Below are 24,609 nucleotides of genomic sequence, written 5' to 3'. Positions count from 1 at the left end.
TACATTTATCATAATATTAAGTATTTACATACTTCACTTTTATAACATGAAACTTTTTGAAATAATATATAAAATTGGAGAGGATTGACATATGATATGTGAAAAGTCAATATACGATATATGAAAAGAATACTTATTTTATTGTAATAGACTTAATTGTTTCAATATATAACCTTGCAATAGTACAATTCTATGTAGAAAGAAAAGAATATACCACATTGTCGATAGAAACAATATCGCATATCTTTGGTCTAACTTTCTAAAATATCACATACATATTCGTCTAACAACGTACCGCATGGAAAAATTACAAGGCATTAATAAGCACATAGGAGTCAATGCTTTAAAAAAATTTTACTTGATTATTCACAAAGTTGGCATTTAGATCTTCTAGCATCTAACGGTAACTTCATGAGAAGGCAATCGATATTTATTTTGCTTTAGCGAATCCTACTCGGTTGTTTCCCAGGTCAAATTCGGTGTAATACGGACCAATAAATACATCGCCTAAAATCCATAATGGGTCTCCAGGCATATCCAGACCCATGAAGCCGCTCAAGCACATCGTCTGTCCGTATGATGTGACCTACGGAAAATTAATAGTGACGTGATATTTCTGTTCTAAAAAATTTAAAAATAATTTAAACATATGAGCCATGATATTCACCTTAAGGATATAATCCTCACCAGTGAGAGCGAATTTCTTACCGCCTAGGACGAAATTGATCGTAGGCAGTTGAGAAATCAGGTTACAGTCCACCTTTAAATGATAGTTAATGTTACTCCATACTGGTAATCAATAACTTATCAAGTATTTATTAATTTATTTAATATATTGTTGAAAGCTACCATTGCAAAAAATATGATCGATTACTTACTATTGCCTCTCCAGAAATGGAAGTAGCTCCAATCAGTTTGTTAATAGCATTAATTTCCGACGTTGGTCCAGCTATGAGGGAGGTGCCCGTATCGGCGATAGCTTGGCAGCCATTTGCGCAGAATTCACGATTTCCCACTATGATCCTACAATGTGATGATGTTAACAATTTGCTGACATACGATCCATAATTGTGTGATATATAATTTAGAAAATAATCACGCACTTATCCATAGTAAATTGCCAGTATCCTTTACGGGTAACAGGAACATATGTGAACCTGCCTTCGTAATAATTAGGATCGGAGCCACCCAATATCATTTCACCGCCCACCTTAGCCGAGGGATCTCTGTACAGATTGTATATTTTTTTATATTACAACGTGGAAAGACTATTTGATTGAAAAAAATATGTTTAGATGCGCGCGACGCGTACGAAAAGAAGATACGTACCGATTTAGATAGAAACTGAAAACAGGTTGCGGCACCAAGCGTTGTTTGACCATGTTATAGAAGACAGGAGTCACTCCGTCAACGGATATCGTGGAGTAACCCATTCCCAATATACCGTCGAATTTCGCAGCGACGAAAGTAAGTCCCGGTTCTTTTACCGCTTCCGCAAACGTTTGGTTCTTAACTTTAAGACCAGCAACCTACAAACAACGTGATATTAATAAAGTGTTCCAATTCAAAGAATATAGTAACAATATGTGTATTTTTTAGGGATATTTTATAAACTATGACTGTAGTTGTGGAACTATATCAGACTGTTTGCTCGACGATAACTCACGTTCACTGTGTCGGTAGATAAGTACCCAGACAGACTACCAGAACCGTACTGAATGGCGAATGGAGTACCATTAGGCTGGTATGTGCTGGATGCTTTGCTATTATATTTATGATGTAACACTGCGAAAAATAGTGAATAAAATTACATCAGTTGATATTAAAGATTTTAGAAATCAATTTCCTTATTAATCTAAATATATAATTGACAGTAGTTTAAATCATCAGATGGATTTATATTGATATTTTTTGCTTTAATATGTAAGCTATCTTGTGTCAAAGGTCATTTGTATCTTTAGAATAAGCGTGATAAATCACATAAACAAGACTGCAAAGAAATTGTGAAACTCAGCTCCAATATTTACCTTACCAGTGATTTTAATTTTTAAAAGTGCTACTTTTTTTAAGACGTTTTAAGATTTTACTTCAAATGCAGGTAAAAACAGACTACAGTTCTATAGCTTTATTTTTAGTCGACATTTTTACTCGACCTCAATTATAAACAAAAAGCAATTAAAATTACTTAAATTGGAATAATATTATGAAATTATATATATATATAATAGAATAATAAAAAGAAATAGTGACATTGTGTGATATACTTACAGCAAGCAATGTTGGTAAAGCTGCACTGTTTGGATGGTACCCAGAGATTAGAGGAACCAGTGTCGAAGATCACTTTAAACTCTTGTGGCGGGGTACCAATCGTGATAACGCCATAGTACTGAGCATCCATATAATTAGACAGAGGTTCTGGTGTGCCAACATTCGCCTTAGTCAAACGAAGTTGTTCGAACTCGGTGCCAGCCTCTCTCAAAGTATTTCGAATGGAAACCGTCTTGTGTAATGGAATTCTTAAAACAACATAAAGAACATTCTATCATATCGTACACATATATATTAGTGAAGATATTTATAAGAGATGTATGTATACAGATAATAAACTTATATATAAATGTCTTTGTTGTCGCAAGTGGTATTCGTTCTAAAAACAATGAGTCATGAAAACTGCATGAGTCATGAAATTTAATCTAAAAGAAAGCTTCTTGTGCAATGCAAATACAAAAGATATTAGAGAAACGCTTAATTATATGAACCTAAATCTTTAACTAAATTTGATAATCAGTTCAATTATGACTTATGCATATCTGAACCTGTTATTCAACACTTACAGTCTAGATCTTAAACAAAGCCATTAAAATTCAACAAAATTGGATCCTAGGTTAATTTTATATAAAAAGAAAATGACTCAAAGTGAGCTGATTGTACCTATTTATAAACAATAAGTAAAGGAACAAGAATTAGCTCTGGCCGCTACCTATATTCATCTATTTACAAATCAGTATAAATGCAAACGACTCCGCTTATGACTCGCTGATCTCATTTAAGACGTCACAAAAGGAATCCTCGAGAGCATCTTATTGTTCGCCCGCTTTACTCCGACGAGGAAAAATTACAATTCCGACCACCGTCGTAGGTTATATCGCGATTCTAAGAAGTTGAAACGATCTCTAATCGGTATTTATCGCGCGGTACGTGTGCGGAATGCAAATCCGCGTGTTCGTGCGGACTCACCTTTGGAGTTGCGCGTCAATCAGCACGGCGAGTGCCACGACAGCCACGACGAGACGAAGCATGTTTTCCGAATTTCTCAGTGGCTACAAAAATCAGACAAGATTCTTTAGCCTTCGGGATCGGAGTATCGGACCGCAACCGGAACGTTCAACGGAGAATGAGAGTCACCAGCTCTCTTAGCTCTCTAACCCGATCTTGCCTAGACCTCTCCAAACCTCTCGCTTTATTGACGAACAGCCGCGTTATATACACATGCGCGGGCGCGCGCATGCGCGTCGCGAGGGTTGGGGGGCGGCGACGCGACGGCGCGCGAAGCGTTCGAAAAGCGGCCTCGACAAATTTCTTCATTAATCAATTTTAAGATTATCGCGTTTCGCGTATGCGCATATTTCATTAGCGCATACACTTAAAATAAATCCAATGATTAACGAGAAAGCGGTGAAATTGCGTCGCGAAAGTACACGTTGTTTGCGTCAATAGGATAAGTGGGCGATTGTAAACGATCCGGGCGATTGCAAATGACGCTCAATCCAAGCTTGAAACGTTAATTATCGGCGAACAAAGTGTTCGAACGTCGTCCAAGGTCAGGGGGCCGGAAACTTGTGCAAAAATTCATATTAGTGACACGCAGAAACTTATGGCTCGCCGATAAGGCAAGATTGGGAGTCTCTGCTTATCGAACGGCGCGCGTTTGAATTTTAATAAGGCTGACGAAGAGGACGATATGCGATAGAACACCGATATTTTCTTCTTCATCCACGAGGCTCTTTTTTTTATCTTGGTTTGCGACATAATAGCTTTATCTTTGAACAGTCGTTTCGGCTTGAAATTTCTACGCTGCGCTAGTTCACCTTTCCTCTTTTATATGGATATTTATTCCTTCTGTTTTCTTTCTTATCGCCCGTTGTCTGATTGTGAGCAAATATATACAGCCCGCTGCCTTGTTTATATATATCATTTCGAAATGTTGCTTGCCCTCCACGTGGCTTTAAATCTTAACTATGTCATGTAGCTGATGTAGCATTAAATATTTTCTGGCGCGATATAATCGTGTTGCGTATATTTATAGCCACTGGTATATATATATAATATATACTGCTATATAGCATTTTAAGCAATTACCAGTCGCTAAATATATATACTCTCTAAATCTGAATCAGTGAATAGTCACTGATATCGGTGTAAAGTATGCCACTTTTCATGAATCAGTGGCATACCTTACATTCACACTGATATCAGTGACTATTCACTGATTCAGATTTAGAGAGTATATATATATATATATATATATATATATATATATATATATATATATATATATATATATATATATATACTGCTATATTTCTGCTGACATTCTACCGATAAAATTTGCATGAGTGAATAGTTTCAAATTCTGTTTTCGATAGATTTGACTATCTATATATAATATAATCTATATATATTTTAGGTATGTATACAAAATATATGTCGACCTTTTGATTTCTGTATCGAGCAGGGGCCCGATTCTCTAACGAGAAACGTATGCGCAAACTCTGCTCTAACAGAAAGGCTGCAACGTGATTGGCTATCGCATAGTTTTTAGCCAATAAGCTTGCAGCTTTTCTGTTAGAGCAGATGAGTTTACGCATACGTTTGTCGTTAGAGAATCGGGCCCCAGGTGCAATGGCATATATTACATGGAAATAAGAAGTTGACTGTATTGCCGGACTGAAAATGGAAAGAGCACTCTCGTTAGGTCATGATAAAATATTCTTTTTATTAGTTTCTATTTTTGGAATATGAACTTATAACTACAATAACAAATGTAGAAAATGTACGAACTATATATATGTTCTTTTTTAATAGCACCCAAATAAGAAAATATAGAATATGAGAGAATATGACAAAATGTAATAGAACATAATAGAATATGTTAAAATGTGTGTCAAAGAGTACGGAGCGGCATAATAAATTCATGGATAGAATTTTGTTCCGAGGTCAAATACAAATTACGGATCGATTCGAAATAACGGGCTTAAAGCGAGCCGGTCGCCGCAGGGGCGCGATTCTTATAACTCATTATGCAATATCGTTATCGTTATGTTGGGTTGCGCAGGTATACTATTTATGGCAAAAAAACTGTGCAACGACAATATAATGATAACGATACTGCATATAACGAGTTAGGACCAAAGCACATATGACAGTCGTAGTCGTGGACGTAAGTAATGCACAAGCTTTGGCGTATCCTGAATCCTGATCTGTCAGGTCGGGGACTACGACCGTCGTATATCGCTACTCCATGTTATATGTTATGTGCTTTGGCCCTTAAAGGTCAATCCAGACAAACTTGCATAGCGCATAAACATAAGCATAAGAGACGTGCGTGGTCCATATGCATGTGCATAAGGAAATAGACCACGCCGTTTCTTTATGCATATGGTTGTGCACCTATGCAAGTTTGTCTGGATAGACCTTAAGCGGGGAGCACACACTTTTCTGCACAACGCATAATGCGTAAGCATAAGAAAATTGCGTGGTCCACATGCATATGTGCATAAGGAAATAGACCAATCAATTTTCTTATGCTCATGAATTATGCGTTATGCAAAAGTCTGTGTTTCCCGCTTTTTACATTAGTTACAGAATCGCGGCCCTGGGAGACGAAAACAAATTGCCCGCCGCCGGCGCTGGCGCGAATGCCGCGACTGCGCCGGTGAATCGCGTGAACCCGTCCGATTACTCCGATTTCTCGAAGTCGAGGGGCGCGCGTTTGTTTCTCGCGCGTCGCCTCGCGCGGTGCATGCCGGTCCGATAGAAGACCCTGATAGAAGACCCTGCTGGCGAACCAATCGCGAGCCGGCATCGCGCGGCGACGACTGGCGACTGGCCGTGCTCTCAGTCCCGAGCCCGTAGTTGTCGATGGTTGTCGAGAAGTTGTCGTGAAGTTGTCGGTTCCTCTCTTTCGGCCCCCGTGAAGCCAGCGAGCCCAAAATTTTCCCGAGTGTTCCCGAGGCAGTGGCAGCGTCCAGGAAACGATCCCGATCACCGTCAATCGGCCCGTTCGCAGGATCGTTCGCCATCGCGCCGAAATCCCCGGCTGTCGCCGTCACCGTCGCCGTCGCCGTCGCCGTCACCCTCACCCTCAACCTCGCGTTCGCCTCGTTGTCGTGGTATCGAGAAAATATCGCGCCCGCGCGCGCTTAAAATAAACGGCGTTCGCCGGACCTCGCTTACGGCCATACACGCGCACGCACGCACACCCAGGATCGGAGAGGAAGGCGAGTCTGTTGTACCGTGTGTGATCATCCGCTGGAGACGGTGTCAACGAGTAAAGGTACAGAGAAAAACGTACGACGCGCGTCATGCGTGCGAGATAAAGACGAAGAAAGAGGAGCAAAGGAGAGAAAGAGAGAAAGAACAGGAGCATCGCCGATGTATCGAAGATGCATGCCCGTCCTCTTTCCCCTCTTCCCCCGCGAACGTAGAACCGAACTTGGCGAGACCGGAATCCATCCGGTCGCGCGCGCGTTTTCTTATGTCAGACGCGAGGAGGTTCTCCTCCTCCGAGGCGGCAGGACGGGGCGCCCTGACGCCGACGCCGACGCCGACGTCGGCGCCAGGACCGCGGCGACCCACTTTCGCGGGTCGCCGTGCGCCTCGCGTGCCGGCCGAATTGCCATTTCTTTATTGTCCTCGTATCGCCAAAACCTGTCCATAGTCTGCCCGCCTGCGCTCCTTTCGCGCTTGCCTCTTTCAATTCTCGCGCCCTCTCGCCGTTTCATGCCTAACTCCGTGAGCTCTCTCCTCTCTCACACTCATAAGCATCTACATACATAAGCACTCTCAGAGCTGTAGTTATTCAACTATCCTCTCTCATCTCGCCGAAAACTGTCACGTCATCAATTCGTTATACATCGCTCAGTCCTTCGCTCTGTTCCGACGGTCGCAGTCCGCGCACTTCTCTAAAATTTCTCCCCCTTTTGTCCCTAGTATTTTAATCTCCCAGGATATCCACTCCCCTTCTGCGCATCGCTACCCCGAGTTCCTCTAATGTTGTGCATCGGACCGCATATTCGGCGGCGCGTGATCGCAGCAGAATTCCAGCTCTCGTACTACCGTCCCTCGCGATCATTCGAGCCCCGCCCGTGGCCTGTCGCTGCTATCTTTTTTATTTGTAATTCTTAAGTCCTTCTCCTTCTTTTCCCTCTTACAAACATGTCCCCCATTACTCCATCCTTGTCCGATATCCGCGAGGGCCGTGATATGTACGCTATATCAGTGACTCAGTCCCTGACCTCCGACGCTGCCCGCCAGCCGTCTTGTCATGCACCGGCGTTGGGCCCTGTACGCTACTACTGTCAACGTCGTGCAGTCTTACCATCGCGAGGCCAGGAGGACAGCGCACATGTTGAGGGCCTCCCCCCAACAGTTCACGATGGGGGTGGCGGGTAAATGGTGCTTACTCAGAACAACGCGGGTCGGTGTACATAGCGATATCCACGCGTTATCTATTTCACCCTTCGTTGTAGAGACAATTTAACGAGGCGCGCTCAACAAACGGACGCGGCATAATGTCGCTTCAATAAAACTCGTTTAATTTTTGAAGTTGGAGACTCTTGGACAATTAGATAACAAGCACGAGCGAACTCGCGGCCAGTATTTTGCCCGTTCCCAGTGAAATTAATGTGGCATGTCGGGCCTTGAATCTCCGTTTGAATTTTGTGTACTCTCGCCCGTCCTTAACGCTGCTTCGCAGTACGCCTTCCCATGACTGGGTTTTTTTTTAATCTTTTCCTTAGCTTGTAACTTCCATGCTCAACCGAGCGCTCTACCTCTCAAAATGTCAGGGTTTGGCCGTGTACAACATTGTGCTCGACACTCATTGTAGATGAAGTGATGCGCCATGGGTATGACGATGCTATGCAATCTCTCCGACTAGGTTTCAGACTGCGCACGATGGGTCGGACCGAAAGCGGGTAAGGGCAAGAATTGACTGACGTCCTGTCCGGGAATAGCGCAAAGACGCTGGGTCTGACTTGTGCCTACTAGACAAAAGTCATCTCGTGCCAAAATATTAGCATTGTAAAACGTGTGTAATATCGCCCTCCTTAGTCACCACTCTGAGCAAATGTCTGACAGACCGTATAAGATAAAACCACAGCGCATGCATGTGCAGTCGACAAGTGGAGCTGGTGTCAAAAGCAGATAAATCCGGAAGAACTGTGAACTGTGGAGGACGAATATATGAAGGCCACACTAGTTCTTTGTCTAAGTTTGTGATCATCAAGAGACTGCTTGATCGCCTTTCGTCCTAGAGTCATCGCGGTATTTAATTACTTGGAATAAACCGTAGAAGGCGGATAATACCAATAATCCCGTATAAGGCCTTAGCCATCTTTGTGCTCAGAGTAGAATAAATAGATACCTAAGATCTCGTAATTGAGACGAAACTAAAAAAAAAAAGAAGACATTCAATAGTAAATGGATAATTATCATTGATCACTTTGATCACAGGACACAAATCGCTTTTATTACTCTCTTAATATTAGTAGATGGACGCTGGGACGCACGTGCCATTTGAACATTATAAACGCCCTGTTAATATAAACATTATTTTATACCGAAGTTCAAGATATCTGGTTTGTCCGAACATCAGTCTGCTAGGACCATCTGTTGGTCAAGATATTTCAGTAGAGATTGCTTACCTCACACTACCGCTTAATCTGGATTCTCCCATTAATATCCATCTGGTTTTTGCTTTTCATGCCCTTGCGGCGTTTATCAAGAAAGCGTGTCGATAAAAAGTACTACCCACAACGTGTGGCATTGTATTGTAGGAACTTTAATATGATCGGCTACGACTATGTGAATCCGTACCCCGAATCAAGACGTTTTATCTATTTCTATCTTGACCTTTGTCAGTCCATGTCCTCCTCTATAAGAGCGCATAACTTGTTTATTTGCCTATCCTCAAGCCCGAACAACTTATTTTCCTCCTAAATCCCTACTTTCTTCCTTGCCCATTTGCTCCACATATTCCAAAACATCCCAAATACCTTTAAATCATCGCCATGTCATAACAGAGACTATCATCTACTCTGTGTTTTACACATGTGGTAATAATTGGCCAATTTTACCAAAAATACAAGCAACCGTATGCCCGCCGATAAGCGCAGTCCGTATATGAGAAACTATCATGTTATCCTTGACATACTCTGTCGTTATAGGATCAGGTGTCTAAGGCACTCCGAAAAGCGAAGAAATCGCTAAGAAGACACATACGGCTCAGGGGGAACGGAGATTAGGAGGGAGAGCATACTATTGGGCAGAACAAAAAAAAGAACGAAAAAGACATGACCTCTCAACACTTACCTTTAAAATTGTCTTTTGTAATGCAAAGTATTCTTGTGTTTTGACTCTTTGGCATGTTAGTTGACCGTATTAGGTAAAGTGCGCAGCAAATATACCGGTAAGACTAAGTTCATACTGGTCTATTTTTCACTTACACCGTAAATTTAGTGGCGTAATTGTTTATCGTAGAGCTGTTCGCTCGACACCTCTAAAGTGCACTACAGTATTATCCTGCGCGCGTTATGTGGTGTCGCCGTCACGACGATACCTCGCTGGCGCTGGAAGTACATGGTATCCTTAAATAATCGCCATAATGAATGTAGCCCTAAACGATATTGATTGCCCCATGCAATTGTTATGTATATTAATTGGGTAACCATCGTAGGTTCTTCTTCACGTACCGCATCTGATCACTGATTTATGTGTCTTTTGCCCTGCAACTGCGCCTCGTGATATTTTTAGTTTTTGTTTAGATTAATAATTCGCAGTCGATGAACGGAAAAGGAAAAAAACTAGCCATCTCTCTTCCGACGGCGACAATTATCAGTCGTAACTCTATTGGAATAGCTTTATTTTTTTTTTTTTCGATCGGATAGTACAACTACCAGCTATTTGATACAATATCTGAGTCGTTCTGCCATGCTAACACTACAGGTAGACTTCACAATTTTTTATATCTGTGCACTATACGTCCGTAGTAATCACAAGACAAAAAAAGGGGGGAAACTACATTTTATCTCGCGTGGACCGATGTTCATATCGAAAGTGACTCCATTCATTTCGGAAGGGACCAATAATTCGCTTCATCACACACACATGACATTCAAATTTCTTTTTAGCGTGGCTACTCTGGCAACAATCGCATATATTGAAACGACTCGTCTATATAATATACATACATCTTAAATACATATAAAGTCAGATACATCAGGATCCACCTATATACTATCTCTCTAAGAATATATGAGATACCTAATAAATAAAGATTGCTATATAGTTCTACGCGAAGAATCGAGAGTAACTAGTCTAACCTAAGAGTAAGCCCAATACAAATGTCATTCAAACCAAACTTGTCCATGAGGAATTTAGTGATCGTGAATGACCTTGGCGTACACCATTGTGTGCAAAAATTTTAGACGCGACGCTATTAAAACTACTAAAACTATCCCGTGCATATCACGGGTCTTTGTTTTGTTTTAATAGCAGTTGCAATACCCACTTTTGAGCATGAAACATAGGACCGCATATGAAGCGAGGCTTCGAAAGTAAAACATCAAACTGATACAAAGATCCCTGGGTGACGTAGCTCAGTTCTTCTGCAGATCAACCGGTTGAGAACAAAGTCTTTATAGTAGTTCACCACTCACTCTGCGGATGCCGAAAGAAACTAAAAAGAAAGTTCTAAGTGGATATGGAAAAGAACAGGAAGAAATATCTCGACTTTCCTATGAACATTCCAATAAAGCGAAGCTAGTAAGGACAAAGGTGTGCAGATTGCCAGCAGAAGAAAGATTGAAATAAGCAGACGAGTGGGATAGAGCGAGCGAGGAGACTAGAAGAAGATACTCTCGACACAGCTCCAGGACCCGCAGATATGGAGTGCGTCATCGCGACGAGAAACCCGCTCTGTATCGAGAGAGAGCAAGGCACTAGTAGGGACAAACAGAAAGCGCCCCAGCAAGAGAAAAAGGACGGGGAGGGACGGAAAAAGAACGGGCCCCAAGCAATCGCAGCTCACCGGAAGCTATACGTTTGAGAACCTGATAGATGTAACCGTAACAGGGATAAGGAGGGCATATATCATATCGAACCATCTCGCGCCAAAGAGACTTGCCTCCAAAACATGCAGACCAAATGGAGACTAGTATGTCAGGAAACTAACAAGAGAATCATGCTAAGACGTAAAGGAAAAGTATCAGATCAGCGAACAAAACGTACGAATTCCAAACCATAAAACAAAATCGCAGGTAATAAAGTGCGTATACAACCCACAGTAGTTCCCTTTTACAAATAAGCACCAATTACAGCGATTAACGGATAAAAACACTGAAAATATCACACAACGAGGCCACAGCTACAATCATAAAATGAGAAGATAAAATATATTCCATTATCGACTATCCCTTTCACCACTCCGCGTAACGAAACAGTCCAAAGAAGCGAGGAGACAAAAGAATGCAAACAAGATAAAAGCATAAGCCGTCACGAAAACTAGCGCTTCTAGAAATTCGAAACTCGCGTAGATGCACTCTTTGCCTGAAGACCCGGGGTAACAGAACAAGGGCAGCCAAACGAAACGGACATGAAGGAGAGCCCCAGACGAAGTATGGCATAAGAAACGAACCACCTGAGCGCATCTAGAGCTAGACGTTAAAATCTGGTCACGTTTGAATGTCCAAGGAGAGCGAAATCGAGCTTTCGAGGACAAGAATCGCTCTGTCGCACCTCCGCCGATTTCACGATCGAGTCTACATGCAGAAGATGCGGTAAAAGCAGATAAATATTATTGTGCTTAACAATAAAAATCAGTTCTACCCACGAATCTATGTACCTTTCTTTTCAGCGAGGCGCTATATATAAAATGGGGAGCGATGTTATCCTACATAAGAGAACGGTATCGAACGTCACAAGGTCGAGTTTTCCCTAAAATTACGATGCTGAAATACCAGAGAGGGGAAAAAAACGAATTGCGGTCGTAACACGCGCGCGCTTTGAAGCCTACGCACGCGATATTGCCAGGAACATCAATAATGTGTTCTCGATAAAATTCAACCTTGTGAATTATAATGCGGAGTGGCCGACTGGATGACTACCTGTTGTGTTTTGCATAATTTGCGTAACTTCATTAGATATATCTCATTTCCGCCCCTAACGACTATAAATATCTATGCTTCTGCAACGCCATGCACACGTCCGTATCTATATATGTGAAATGTACGTATACGTGTGTAAAAGCGATACCTGTGCTTTCTTTCAGAATCCCCTAAAAATAAGAGAATGATTCTTTTAATTCCTTCACTTTATTTACGATATTAAGATTGATACAACATTGTCGTTGTTACATTTATTGATATTCAGTTTATCGCTACATTATGTTCGATCTTTAAACGTTACAGAATCCACTATGTACATCTGAGGAAAAACTAACAATACATCGTAATCTTATTTGAAATTACTAATTTTAATACATATTTACATGTATCTTTCAGTCTTTTAAAGTTACTTACAAATTAAAACAATTTTCGCTGTATTACAGGGATTTTATATCTTCCAAAAGATATAAAATATCTTCATCTTGTTGTCCACATTATCCTTGATAATTAGGAACTTTAATGATTTTATATATATATATATATATATATAAGAATATAAGTAAAATAAGTGTTGTAAAATATTGAAATACGCGACTTATTTTACTTATTTATAACCACTATGTCTATAGTTGAATCTATAGATTTATAATAAATTACAATGTAAATTATATCACTAATTTAAAGAAATTTTTCCAGTGCAGTGCGAGTGGAAAAATTATTAATATCCCATTCATTCTTAAGTCCGTTATTACGAATTTCTTATTTTATTAGAGCACAAACAATATTTCGAGGATTACCACGAAATTCGTGATTAAATAAAGTCCTTTCTAATAGATTGATAATAGTTGTGTCAAACGCAAGTATTGATTCAAAGATAATTATCTTAAAATTCCTCCGATAAATAGAATTGACTTTTCGTACAATTTTTTGTCTCTACAAAAAGCTTTAAAAGTTCGATGAACTTTAGTAGATTAATCTTGGAAATTCGTCATCAGACTTAATATCTTATCAAACAAAAGATCTTTGGCGTCTTTTGCCCACATGAAATCGAGATGACTAAATTTCTCAAGCGGCACGCGGAATTTTCCAATCGGATTGCCAAGATCCTTGTATAATTCGTCGACGTCCTGCGGATGATAAAGACACGGTGTAAGTGCAATGTAATCATTAGTACAATTGAAACAGTATCGTATATGGCATTTGACTTTAGTATCTCGATTATTTTCAGGATATTTATTAAAAAAATAATACTATAATAATAATAATACGAAAGCTTATGTGCGCGTGTATGTGTGAAAAAAATATCCTGGCAAATATATCGCAAATATCTAAAGTCGAATAAAATATTACGTATAAGAAGGTATACGAACTTTGACATTCGCCAACCAATCATTGGTGCTGTAATGTAATGAAACTGGCACTTTGATCTTTCCCAAATTATATTCCGGAGGACTGAACGTACCGTATCTCATCAAATTCCCGGCCCATGAGTAGTCGTATTGTCTGAATTTCCCCCGTGTAATCAAAAACCCTGAGAACAGATTCGTAATTTATAAAAATTATATATATATATATATATATATATATATATATATATATTATTTCACAAAATTTTAAAAAATGTTTATGAAACGCATAGGATATTTCGCCAATTTTATGCAAATATAATATGAGGTATATTAATAGAAATGAAGGTTTACCGGTCTTAACAAGTTGTGCATAATGCATAAACTGTTTTGTTGATGAGCCAGCTGGAACGTGTTCCAGGATTAATGGTAGAAGAGTCTGCAAAGGTGACAGCAACATCATGAATAAATATATATCGAATTAATAATGAATTGACATTAATTCAGATTATTTGATAACTAACAGCACAAGGAGTGCTATAATAAACCAGTTTACTATTTAGCGAATAATCATCTCATTTTACAAGCTAACTATAAGTATGTTAAAGACAATATCGTACAGTATTTAACTGGTCTTTGTTGAATCCGCCGAACAAGAAAAGTATATTTGAGCATAAGGGTTGCGTGATAGCGTCCTCCGCGCATACGATTCTTGCGAATATTTTGAGGGCTTCGCTAGTAGGCTCGAAATCATACATGCCGATTAGTTTCATCAGTTCCTGCAACGAGGCCATTAAAGTCCAAAAAGACGATCGCGATTATTATTTTCTTATCGAGATTAGACTTACGTACATACCTCTAAAGGACCACTGAACCTTGCTATAAATTGCATAATGGGATTATCCATCCTGGCGCAATAAGCGACCGGTGCCAACGCGAACATCGCCTGGATCTTATCCTGATATTCGGGCCGTTCCGACGACATCACGAAAAAGGAGGTCGTACCTTGGCTATGCCCTAGATAGAATATTTTTTGGCGGCCAGTTATCTTCAAAATGTAGTCTATCATCGCTGGCAAGTCGTACACCCCGATTTCGTGCCAACTGCAAAAAAGGTATGATTTTTATGAATTATTCCTCAATCCTTAATCTGAAATAGATAACTCTACTTTGTATCTGTATCAGGTAGAAATGAAAAAATTATATAAAGATGGTGCGCGTGCGCGCGCGTGTAGGGTGTGTGTGTGTGTGTGTAAGGGCTAAAAGTTCTAATTATATACATACTTAGTTTTTATTGCACAAAAATTTGTCGAACACATTGCACATCGTAGTTACAACATGTCAAAAAATAGCTCTTTTTGGAACTTTAATCACAAATTTCTTAAAATTGTGACATAATAATAGTGCAATTTAGCAAACGAGATTTGTATTCCAGTTTCTAAAAGCCTATGGAAAACCTTTAAAATTGTTCGTGTGTATTTTTATCCTTGAACAATGTTATCGTTCTGTAGGTGTTAAAAAAAGAACTCTTAGTTGAAACTAATTGTAAGTCGAGTTCTATCAATACAAATTACTTTAAACTTTTATTTTTTATCTTTTTCTAATTCTTAGAACTAGAGTGCGCAATATATGGATATATAATTTACGTAATTTTATTTTTAATATTTCAAATATCTTTTGAGCTGCAAGCATATGTTACATTTGACCGATAAATATCTAATAAGTATTTAATCCGAAAAAAACACCAAATGTCATTATCAAGAAGTGATAATACTTCGCCTGACCGATAAAAGAAGATATTATAGATATTTTTGTCGCAATTTTTGTTGCACCTGTATAAATATGTCATTGCAGATGCATTTCGAATTTTGATATGGATTTAAACATTGCATGTTGGTCTTATTGCATTTTTTTCATTGTTATTGTTTGCAAAATTGATACTAATTCTGATATTATTTAATTATTATGTTGAAAGTAAAATCTTTATCGTAATCGGATAATCGAAGAAATATGGGTGATTAAAAAAGCACAATTAAACTTTTTTTTCCGCTAAGATAACGCGCGCAAATTGATTTTATCTTGAAACTATTACGTGAATACTGTAATCATTTTGATCCATGTCTCCTTTCTCACTGCGTCGCATACACTGAGAAAAAAAACTTGACTAAATATTTTTAACTAATTATTAATTTTTTAATTGAAATATTTATGTATTTAAATTAAATACAACATATTAAATCTAACATGACGTAATTTACTCAAATACTTTAATATTTCAATTAAAAAAATAATCAGTTAAAAATATATTTAGTCAAGTTAACAAACTTTTTTTCTCAGTATACGATTAGTTATTTATTGTAATTTATATATCGTTACATAGGGGGGAAACAGGGAAATATTCATTTTCCTGAAGCTCTAAATACACGATTTCTTAAAATGTGATAACGTCGTTGCGATGGCAATGATTCAATTTGAGAACAACTCGATAAGATAGAATTGTTAAAATTGTGCCATTATCATCGTGGCGTTATTTCGATAAATCATCTATTAATCGAATAATAGACTTAGAAATGATAAATATTACCTCCCATGGGTTTAAACTTAAATTTCTTCATTCGACGGTAGTAGACCGTATATATATATAATATATATATATATGTTTAAAGATAAGATTAAAGATACTTGACATTCCTGGCGTCAAGCTTCCATCGTCTCGTGCTGACTTAAGCTTTATCTTCAAACGCGTGCTATTAGTGCCGTAATCGGTAATAGTTTCATTTTTCGCTATTTACATAAACGTTTGTTTTTCTTCCATGCAATTTACATCTATTATCCTCACCTGAAATCCCAGAAAAGTTCTCTCCGAATATCCGGGAGCAGGTGCTTGCGTCCATATACATTGCCACGTGTATTACCGAGCCACACATCGTAACCCGCGTCCGCCAGAATCAATGCTTGATTTCAAAAGGATATAACGGAATTATAACAGCAGATAATATTTGACAATATTTTCATTAAGGTAAATACAAACACTGGAACGTAGATGGAGAAAAAAAAAATTTTTAATCTGTGCAGATCTTCGCGCGCGCGATTTTACTTTGTTTCAAAAGAACATATTTTGCTCTATTATAAATTATATGAAGAATACACGTGTATTATGCGATAAAGTACTCGCGCTCGGGAATCAAACAATCAAATGCTTTTATTGGAAATGCACTTTCTTTACCTAAGCTTTTCTGCGGCCCAGGAACGACCCAACACGCCGAGCTACACAGTAACCCGTGCATCACGAATGCCACGGGTTTTTGCACTTGCGAGTTATTGAAATAATTAGTACGCCCTGTTATCCGATGCATTTCCAAGATATAACCGTCCGAAGTGAGCACCTCGTGCAGCTCCCCATGGTAACCGAACTTGCTCACTAATTGCAACTGTACAATGGTAACGTTTTCATTACTGATAGATTGGTCGACGGATTGATAAAAAACTAAGGAAGGCCGAGAGAGATTAAAATGATAAACGTATGTCAGAAACTTGGTTCATTATATTTACGTGTTATAAATAATAATACTTATAATATATAAAGGTACTTGTTATAATTGTTTAATAAAAAGTTAATGAAGCTTAAATAATTTAATAAGGGAATCTCAGAAATAGATTTATTAGTCGATATATCAGTTTTCTCATTGAATCGATAAAGATGTTAAGATATTTGTAATTGCATTAATGAGGCGTAGGCAAATGCAAAGTCACCTCGATCGACGGAAATTGTTTCAACCTTCATGTAATTGTCTTTTTTATTTTACTTTTATTCTCGACAAATGCACTTACAATGCTAAGCGACGTATCTGCCTGTGTGGCTATCAGAAATTCCGGATCTTCGAATTCCTTGATCATCGGTATCTTGTCTATCGACGGGACATCCGGCAACTGGTCCATCGAGGAATACGGCATCGCGCTGGCGGATGCCAGGATCAAGAGCAAAAGAATCGGCATCGTTGATGTCGCGCGACGAGATCGTTGCTGCAGGAGATCGGCTCGAACTGTATTGTGCGCGATTTTCTTCCCGAATGTGCAGCGTATATATACTTATGTGGCGCTGCTTATTTACTGAAAATACGTCCACTACCGGAATGTGTTTGCTATTTTATGCGATCTTATCGAGTACTATCTATCGTAATCCATCCGTCATAATTTCTGATTTGATAATATTAAGCTGTGATTGAGGTGTATAGAAAGAAAGGGAGCAAAGGCTCTTATCGATGTTTGATTGTGAGTGAATCGATTATTATTTATCGATAAATTGATACTGCATTTTATAACTTTCTGCGCGCAGCTGCTCGCAACATCGCGTATCTGTTTACACGAATTTTATCGAAAGAAACAACGCTCTGAAAGAAAGAAAAGAATTGTTTGCAATTGATCGCTACTGATAAAGTGCAAGTAGATAGGGAAATCTATTGTAATCTTCGATTCGAAAGTTGATTTTAGATAGTCCCGCTCTCGTAGATCATTTCTTTTTTATCACCAATTGATTCGTATATGCGTACAACTTTATTCGTTTAATCATCGATTCCTTAGTGTTATAAATCTACTAATTTTAATCTATCAATTGATCTTTGATGTTATAGATAATTCATTTTATGGATCATAATTTTCATAAATCAAAGACGCTTATTCCTTAATTTATTATTAAATTATATTATATGAGCGAGATGATGACGTGAGAAAAACACAAATTAAAACGTTAAACGAGAAAAAAATGATATGTTAATACGAAAAAATGGGAATTTATAAGGGTGAGTGTAAAATGCAAGATATACGTATCACATTTCAAGTATATACAAAATATTTTATAAAGACGTGAACACATTGACAAGAGATTGATAATTCAAATCGGTGTATATCGAATTATATTGAGTACAAGCGTTGATCTCGGAATGAGACAATCCTGACACTGTGTGGCAATTATACTTTATTACGAGGACTTCTTCATTTGACTGATTATCTGATCGTACACGAGCGTCTTCACATCCTTAGCCCACACGTAGTCCACGTGATTAAATTTCTTATCCGCTATTAAGATTTTACCGGCGGGATTGCCCAGTTCGCTATACAATTTTTCCACATCCTACGAGAAGAATCAAAATATGATTACAAGCATTGGCGCTAACGTACAATTTCATTTGATGCTCGACTAACAGTAAGTTTCAAATAATCACTGACTACATTTCAGTGCCAGCGTCACGATAGAAAAAATTCGATTTTTTTCAACTTATATTCAATTATAACTTACTCATTACAATTGAGCATCAACAAGGATCGTAAGATCACTTTGATGTTTAACCCTCTCTCACAGCGTTAGAGCGTCAAACGAAAAGGTACTCTAATTATCCTGACACATCATAGGTACTCGAGATAATCGTTTTGTATAAAGAAACACAAACCTTGACATTTGCCAACCAATCGTTTTCACTGTAGTACAAGTAGATCGGTACTTTGATCTTGCTCAAATCGTAGCTCGGTGGAGTAGATGTGCCGTATAAATCTTCATCTCCAAATATTCCGTGATCGTATTGTCTAAATTTCCCCGGTGAGATTAGCCTTCCTGTTGACAGATTTGCTGCTGTTATTATGGGAAATGTTTAAGAGATTTGAGTGTGACGGATATTTCATTATCTTTATACATAACGCGCATTATACTATAGCGAGTTCGATCGCTTGTGTTGCAGTAGTGTACGCTAAGAATTATTTAATTAAAAATTGTTTATAAAAATATTCAACGATAAAAACATAATGTAAAAAGTTTGATCGACAAAATACCTGATATTGTCACAAATTTTAACAGAATATATTGGATATTTTATCGGTCAAATATTTATATTATGCTTTTGTATTAGTTTGGTGCAGTAAAATGTCGGATTTTTGCTAACTGAAAATATTGGTTCAATCATATTAGTTTTATAGCATAATCTTATACATATATATAATTTTGCTTTTATCATTATAGCTACACTTCTCATTGTAGTTATTGTGCTCATAAAACTTTTTCAAGAACGCGTTTTGATCGTTTTGTTTAAAGTTTATGAATTCTAACAAAATTCATGTAATTTTTTTTAATATAAATTCAAATTGAGGAATAACGCTACTGCAGTTGTTATATCCCCCTTATTTACCGGATTTGATTGTTTACAGACTACCAGATTTTCAAAAATTTGAAATATTTTCTAAAACATAAAATTTCTAAAAATGAAAGTGATGTCGAAAAAGCTGTAAAACAATTCATCGATTTTAATAATAATAATCCGACATTACAATAAATATCCGCCATTTCATATGCACTAACCTAGTACTTAAGTATATTCATACAGCAATTTTATGGTACTATAATAATCAATGTATATCTGCCGAATTTATTATTATATTAATATGAATGAATGTTTACCAGACTTGATGAGTTGCGCGTAGTGGACGAGTTGCATCGTGGCTGTATCAACAGGAACATGCCCTAAGATTACCGGTAGAAGAGCCTATAAGAGAGACAATAGCGATATAAATATATATATATATATAACGATTGACATTATAAGTTGACATAATAATGTTACAAATAAGTACTAAATTAAAATTAATAATTCTTAATTAATACTCAAAGTTGCGACGTTGCGAAATAATGCACAATCTTAATAATACCGATAGAAAAATCACTATGTATTATTTGACAAAACAAAATATTATCATTTTTTAATTTATATTTGATATGCAATATTTTTTTGTATATTTGATATAAATTTGATTAGCTTGCTTATAGTATATATAATTTAATTAACGCTCAAATTTTAAATAAGATGCGCTTAAAAATATGCTTGAAAAATGAAAGATATGCTTATTATGAATATGCTGATATTAAAGGCGCGTACCGGATCAAATTGTTCAATGTCGAATCCAGTCGCCAGGAACAGTGAATTCGAACATATTGGTTGAGTGATAGCGTCCTCCGCGCACACTAATTGTTCAACTGCTGTTACGAAATCGTTGGTAGGATTGAATTTGTACATGCCGATTAAATTGAAGAGTAACTGCAACGGTACATTCAAACTGTCAGAAAACTACAGAAAATCTTTGAAAAATCAATTCATTTTTAAATCCAGGAGTCACGTACGTCGATGCTATCGACGAATTGTGCCAGCAGCTGAAAAAGGGGACTCTTCATCCTGCCGCAGTAAGCGATCGGAGCCATAGCGTACATTTCCTCAATATATTCCTGATACTGTGGTCGTCCCGTCGCCATAACGAAGAAGGCGGTGGTACCCTGACTGTGCGCCAGATAGAACATTTTTTTGCGGCCAGTCGTCTCCACAATACGATCTATCATCGCTGGAAGATCACGTGTGCCGATTTCGTTCCAGCTGCAATATGCAATAGGAGTATGCACTCGCATGAATTACTGCATTTACGTTCGGCTAAAAGAAAAGGCAAAGTACGTTAAAGCACGGAAAAAAAACATTATTCTTGCTAAATTTTAATTACTGTTATAAATTCTTATTTCTTATATATGCAGTTATATGTATATGCTTTTACATATAATGCGCTTTTTATATAATGTTTTTATTCGTGAAGATGGAGATATTGATTTTTATATAAATAATCTGCTTAACGTGTCTTTTGAGTGTTTGTCATAATCGGATAATCGGAGATAATTGATTAAATTTTTTTCTGACAAGATAATACGTTGACAACAAAACGGCACTTTTTTTAAGATAAATGCGAATTTGAAACTGACATAAATAAGAAAACGATATTTCCCTCGAAATATCGTTTTCTTATTTATTTGTTCGCGCAGAATAGTGAATAAAGTTTGTTGAAGATTTTCGAAACAATTCTAAGTATTGCAACAAAATTATTTTAGCACTTTATTTCTTTGCTTGAGCTTTCAATCAAATTTCTGATAAGAGCTTGAAGTTAAGTGAAAAAATTAGTTTCATATATTTTTTAATTCTTATAATCATTAGTCATTTAAACTGTACCCTTTGACGTTACCATTGAGAAGAAATTAAATCCAAACTATCTTAATCTGCCACATATTATCTACAATTATCTAAAATCTAGATATTGTCATAATGAGTAATTATGAACACCTGTTATGATTATATCATTGCTACTTATCACATTCTTGGAAATCGTGACGATTAGTACCTACAAATGCAAGTTAAGGAGATGAATAATGAACATCAGCATGCTTATTGTCATTGTACTGTATACTCATACATATTTTTGCATTTGTTATCCATATACACATCGGTCAAAATGATTCTGTTACTATTTTGATCATATTAAAGTGATAAGAAGAAATGTGAAAAAATTCATTGTATATACATATACTTTTTGATATCATTAGAAAATTATATGTGAGAAAATTTATGAAACTTTTTCAATCGTTTTATTTTATCGATTCTTTACAGAAACTCGTTTTCATTAGAAACAAGCAAGATCAAATTGATCCATATGTGTAGTTTAACATATAAACTTGAGCTTTTCTTATCTAACTTATAGATTAGATTAGAGATATTAATATTTCTACGCTGCAACTATTTCACATTACTCGCTGATTAAATTTTACTTTAACTATGCTGCGCGAATGTTATAATTATTTCTTCGTGTCTCGCTGTTGACATATATACATGCACACACATAATATCAATTCTCACCTGAAGTTCCAGTATTCTTTCATCGAGATTTTCTCAGACACATGAGTATTAGCATATGGATTACCACGCGCGTTACCGAGCCACACGTCGAATCCCTCATCGGCCAGAATAAACGCTAAAATATTAACATCGGAACACAATAATAAAGATAAATATATTGGCCAGTATGCAGACGATGAAATATGTCCTCTTACTTGACGACTTTATGAACACTAAATAAGTTATGCTTTTACTTTACCTAAACTTCTCTCACGGCCGGAAATAGCCCAACTCGACGAGTCGCAAAAAATGCCGTGCATCACAAATGCAATAGGTTTTTGCACGTTTGAATTGGTAGAATTAGCTCGTCCTTTTATCCGATGTAGTTCCAAAATATATCCGTCGGAAGTGGTCACTCTATGCAGCTCACCGTCGTATCCGTATTTGCTTATCAGTTCCATCTGTGGAATAGAACGATAGTTTTCTAAATCGGTTATACATATACTATATATATATATATATATATATATATATATATATATATATATATATAGCGAGAGAGAGAGAGAGAGAGAGAGAGAGAGAGAGAGAGTGTTAATCAAAAGATATTATTTTTCTCATTACATCAATTAATTCCTAAACAAATATTTAACTCGAGAATAGTCACCTGTACTGATTTTTATATCTCATTGCAGCGTCGAACAACGTATAGTTCTTTCTAATCTAACTAATCGAGAATCTCCATACCTTTTATTTGAATGTTCTGACAATGAGACTTAATCTGCATAATAGGAAAAGTTTGTGACCTGTATATTTATAATACTTATTGAAACTTGCTAAGGTGTAGAAATCACTCCAGATGATTGTTTACGCAAAGAAAAAAAACAGGTGATCGTTCCCGGATTAAGAATATCATTTAAAATTTTTTAAAAATCACATTTTGAACATAATGATGAAAATTAATTTTGTATAATTTATAGCTCGTTTATTTCTTAAATTCGCATTTAGTTCGATGCGTAAATTAGTATTGGATGAAAAAAGCAAAGATTTCACTCACCGTGGTAAGCAGTGCATCCTCAGGGAACTTCACAGGTAGGAACAGGTCCGGGATACGTGGTATCCGTTCTGATGGATTCAGTTTCGGTATTTTATCTGTTATATTAGTAAACAATTCAGCATTCGCGGACGCCAGGATCCAGACGAGGAACATTGGCAGCAACATGATCGCTCGATGAGATCGCATAGACTGATGAACTCGAAAAGAATAAAGTCGAATAATTTTCTCAAATGTGCGACGGTTATATATACAGTGCTTATGTCGTTTATGTATGATAAATAACGTCAGAGTATCTGGAACTTTATGCAACCTTTCAATGCCATTTGTTAATTTATCACAATTTCCTGCTTCCATAATGAATAATGATCGACGGTGGTAAGCCGTAATTGACATCGCGAAAACAAAGTAAAAGATCCATGGGCCTTATCGCTGTCCTAAGTGGCTGTTTACTCACGAAATGATATAGTATTTTGGACTATCCGCACGTGCATAGCGCACTTTCATTTTTTTCAGATTGAAAATTCAATGAAAGAACTGAAAAAAGTTGCCTTTCGATGTTAGCTTGAAGTAAATAGCGAGTTGTTAAAATCGCTATATATTTACAAATCAATTTTACAAATCAAAGACCTGCAATATCAAAGATATGTCGCGTGCGAGCTGGTCGAGAATTTGAGATTGTCTAAAATTAATAAACTGTAAAGTTGAAAGTTTATGAATTGTCTAAAACAGATATGACGCGGTATTTATATTTGTTCATCAAATATTTTACGTCTTAAATATTAAACCGAAGATATAAAAAGGTATCAATAAAGGTCGAAAATAAGACGTCATGCGATCGATGGGTATTGTCAAAAGAAGGTATATATGAACTTTGTTCAATTGTCCCAATGAATATTTTAATCGCCAAAGTATGTTGCATCTATATAAATATCCCATTACGTATGCACTTAGTATCAATTTTTATCGAATTTTTTATATCGTATGTAGCGCTTATGCATTTATTTGAGATTTTAGATCGCCAAAGTCGAAAATCTTGAAAAAGAGTCTTTAAATGTTTAAGAAATTAATACAGGATAAAAAGAATTTAAGTATTAGGAGAAAAAGAAAAGGAAGAAAGAAAGGAGTAAAATAAAT

General features: G+C 37.1%; 2 protein-coding genes across 2 annotated transcripts; both read right to left on the bottom strand.

Moving 5' to 3' along the window:
* Positions 1-121: 121 nt before the first annotated feature.
* Positions 122-3,469, bottom strand: Cathd (cathepsin D). Its single transcript, XM_071786663.1, has 8 exons — positions 3,238-3,469; positions 2,269-2,516; positions 1,667-1,785; positions 1,330-1,529; positions 1,104-1,226; positions 879-1,023; positions 668-760; positions 122-586 (listed from the first exon to the last, which is right to left on the bottom strand). The coding sequence occupies exons 1-8, from the start codon at positions 3,297-3,299 to the stop codon at positions 431-433; spliced, it is 1,146 nt and encodes a 381-aa protein (XP_071642764.1). The 5' UTR covers positions 3,300-3,469; the 3' UTR covers positions 122-430.
* Positions 3,470-12,574: 9,105 nt separating this feature from the next.
* LOC139817781 (uncharacterized) lies at positions 12,575-23,705 on the bottom strand. The gene is made up of 16 exons (XM_071786082.1): positions 23,476-23,705; positions 22,678-22,879; positions 22,440-22,554; positions 20,894-21,140; positions 20,652-20,810; positions 20,177-20,261; positions 19,179-19,339; positions 18,712-18,862; positions 17,563-17,819; positions 16,958-17,162; positions 16,571-16,685; positions 14,589-14,835; positions 14,353-14,511; positions 14,087-14,171; positions 13,757-13,917; positions 12,575-13,513 (listed from the first exon to the last, which is right to left on the bottom strand). Exons 1-16 carry the CDS (start codon positions 23,659-23,661, stop codon positions 13,358-13,360), a joined length of 2,691 nt encoding a protein of 896 aa, XP_071642183.1. The 5' UTR covers positions 23,662-23,705; the 3' UTR covers positions 12,575-13,357.
* Positions 23,706-24,609: the final 904 nt, after the last annotated feature.

Source organism: Temnothorax longispinosus, chromosome 8 (assembly GCF_030848805.1).
Source record: "Temnothorax longispinosus isolate EJ_2023e chromosome 8, Tlon_JGU_v1, whole genome shotgun sequence".
In the NCBI taxonomy this organism is placed as follows: domain Eukaryota; kingdom Metazoa; phylum Arthropoda; class Insecta; order Hymenoptera; family Formicidae; genus Temnothorax; species Temnothorax longispinosus.
The sequence above is the reverse complement of the archived record's forward strand: the minus strand, read 5'-3'. Positions and strand labels throughout refer to the sequence as shown.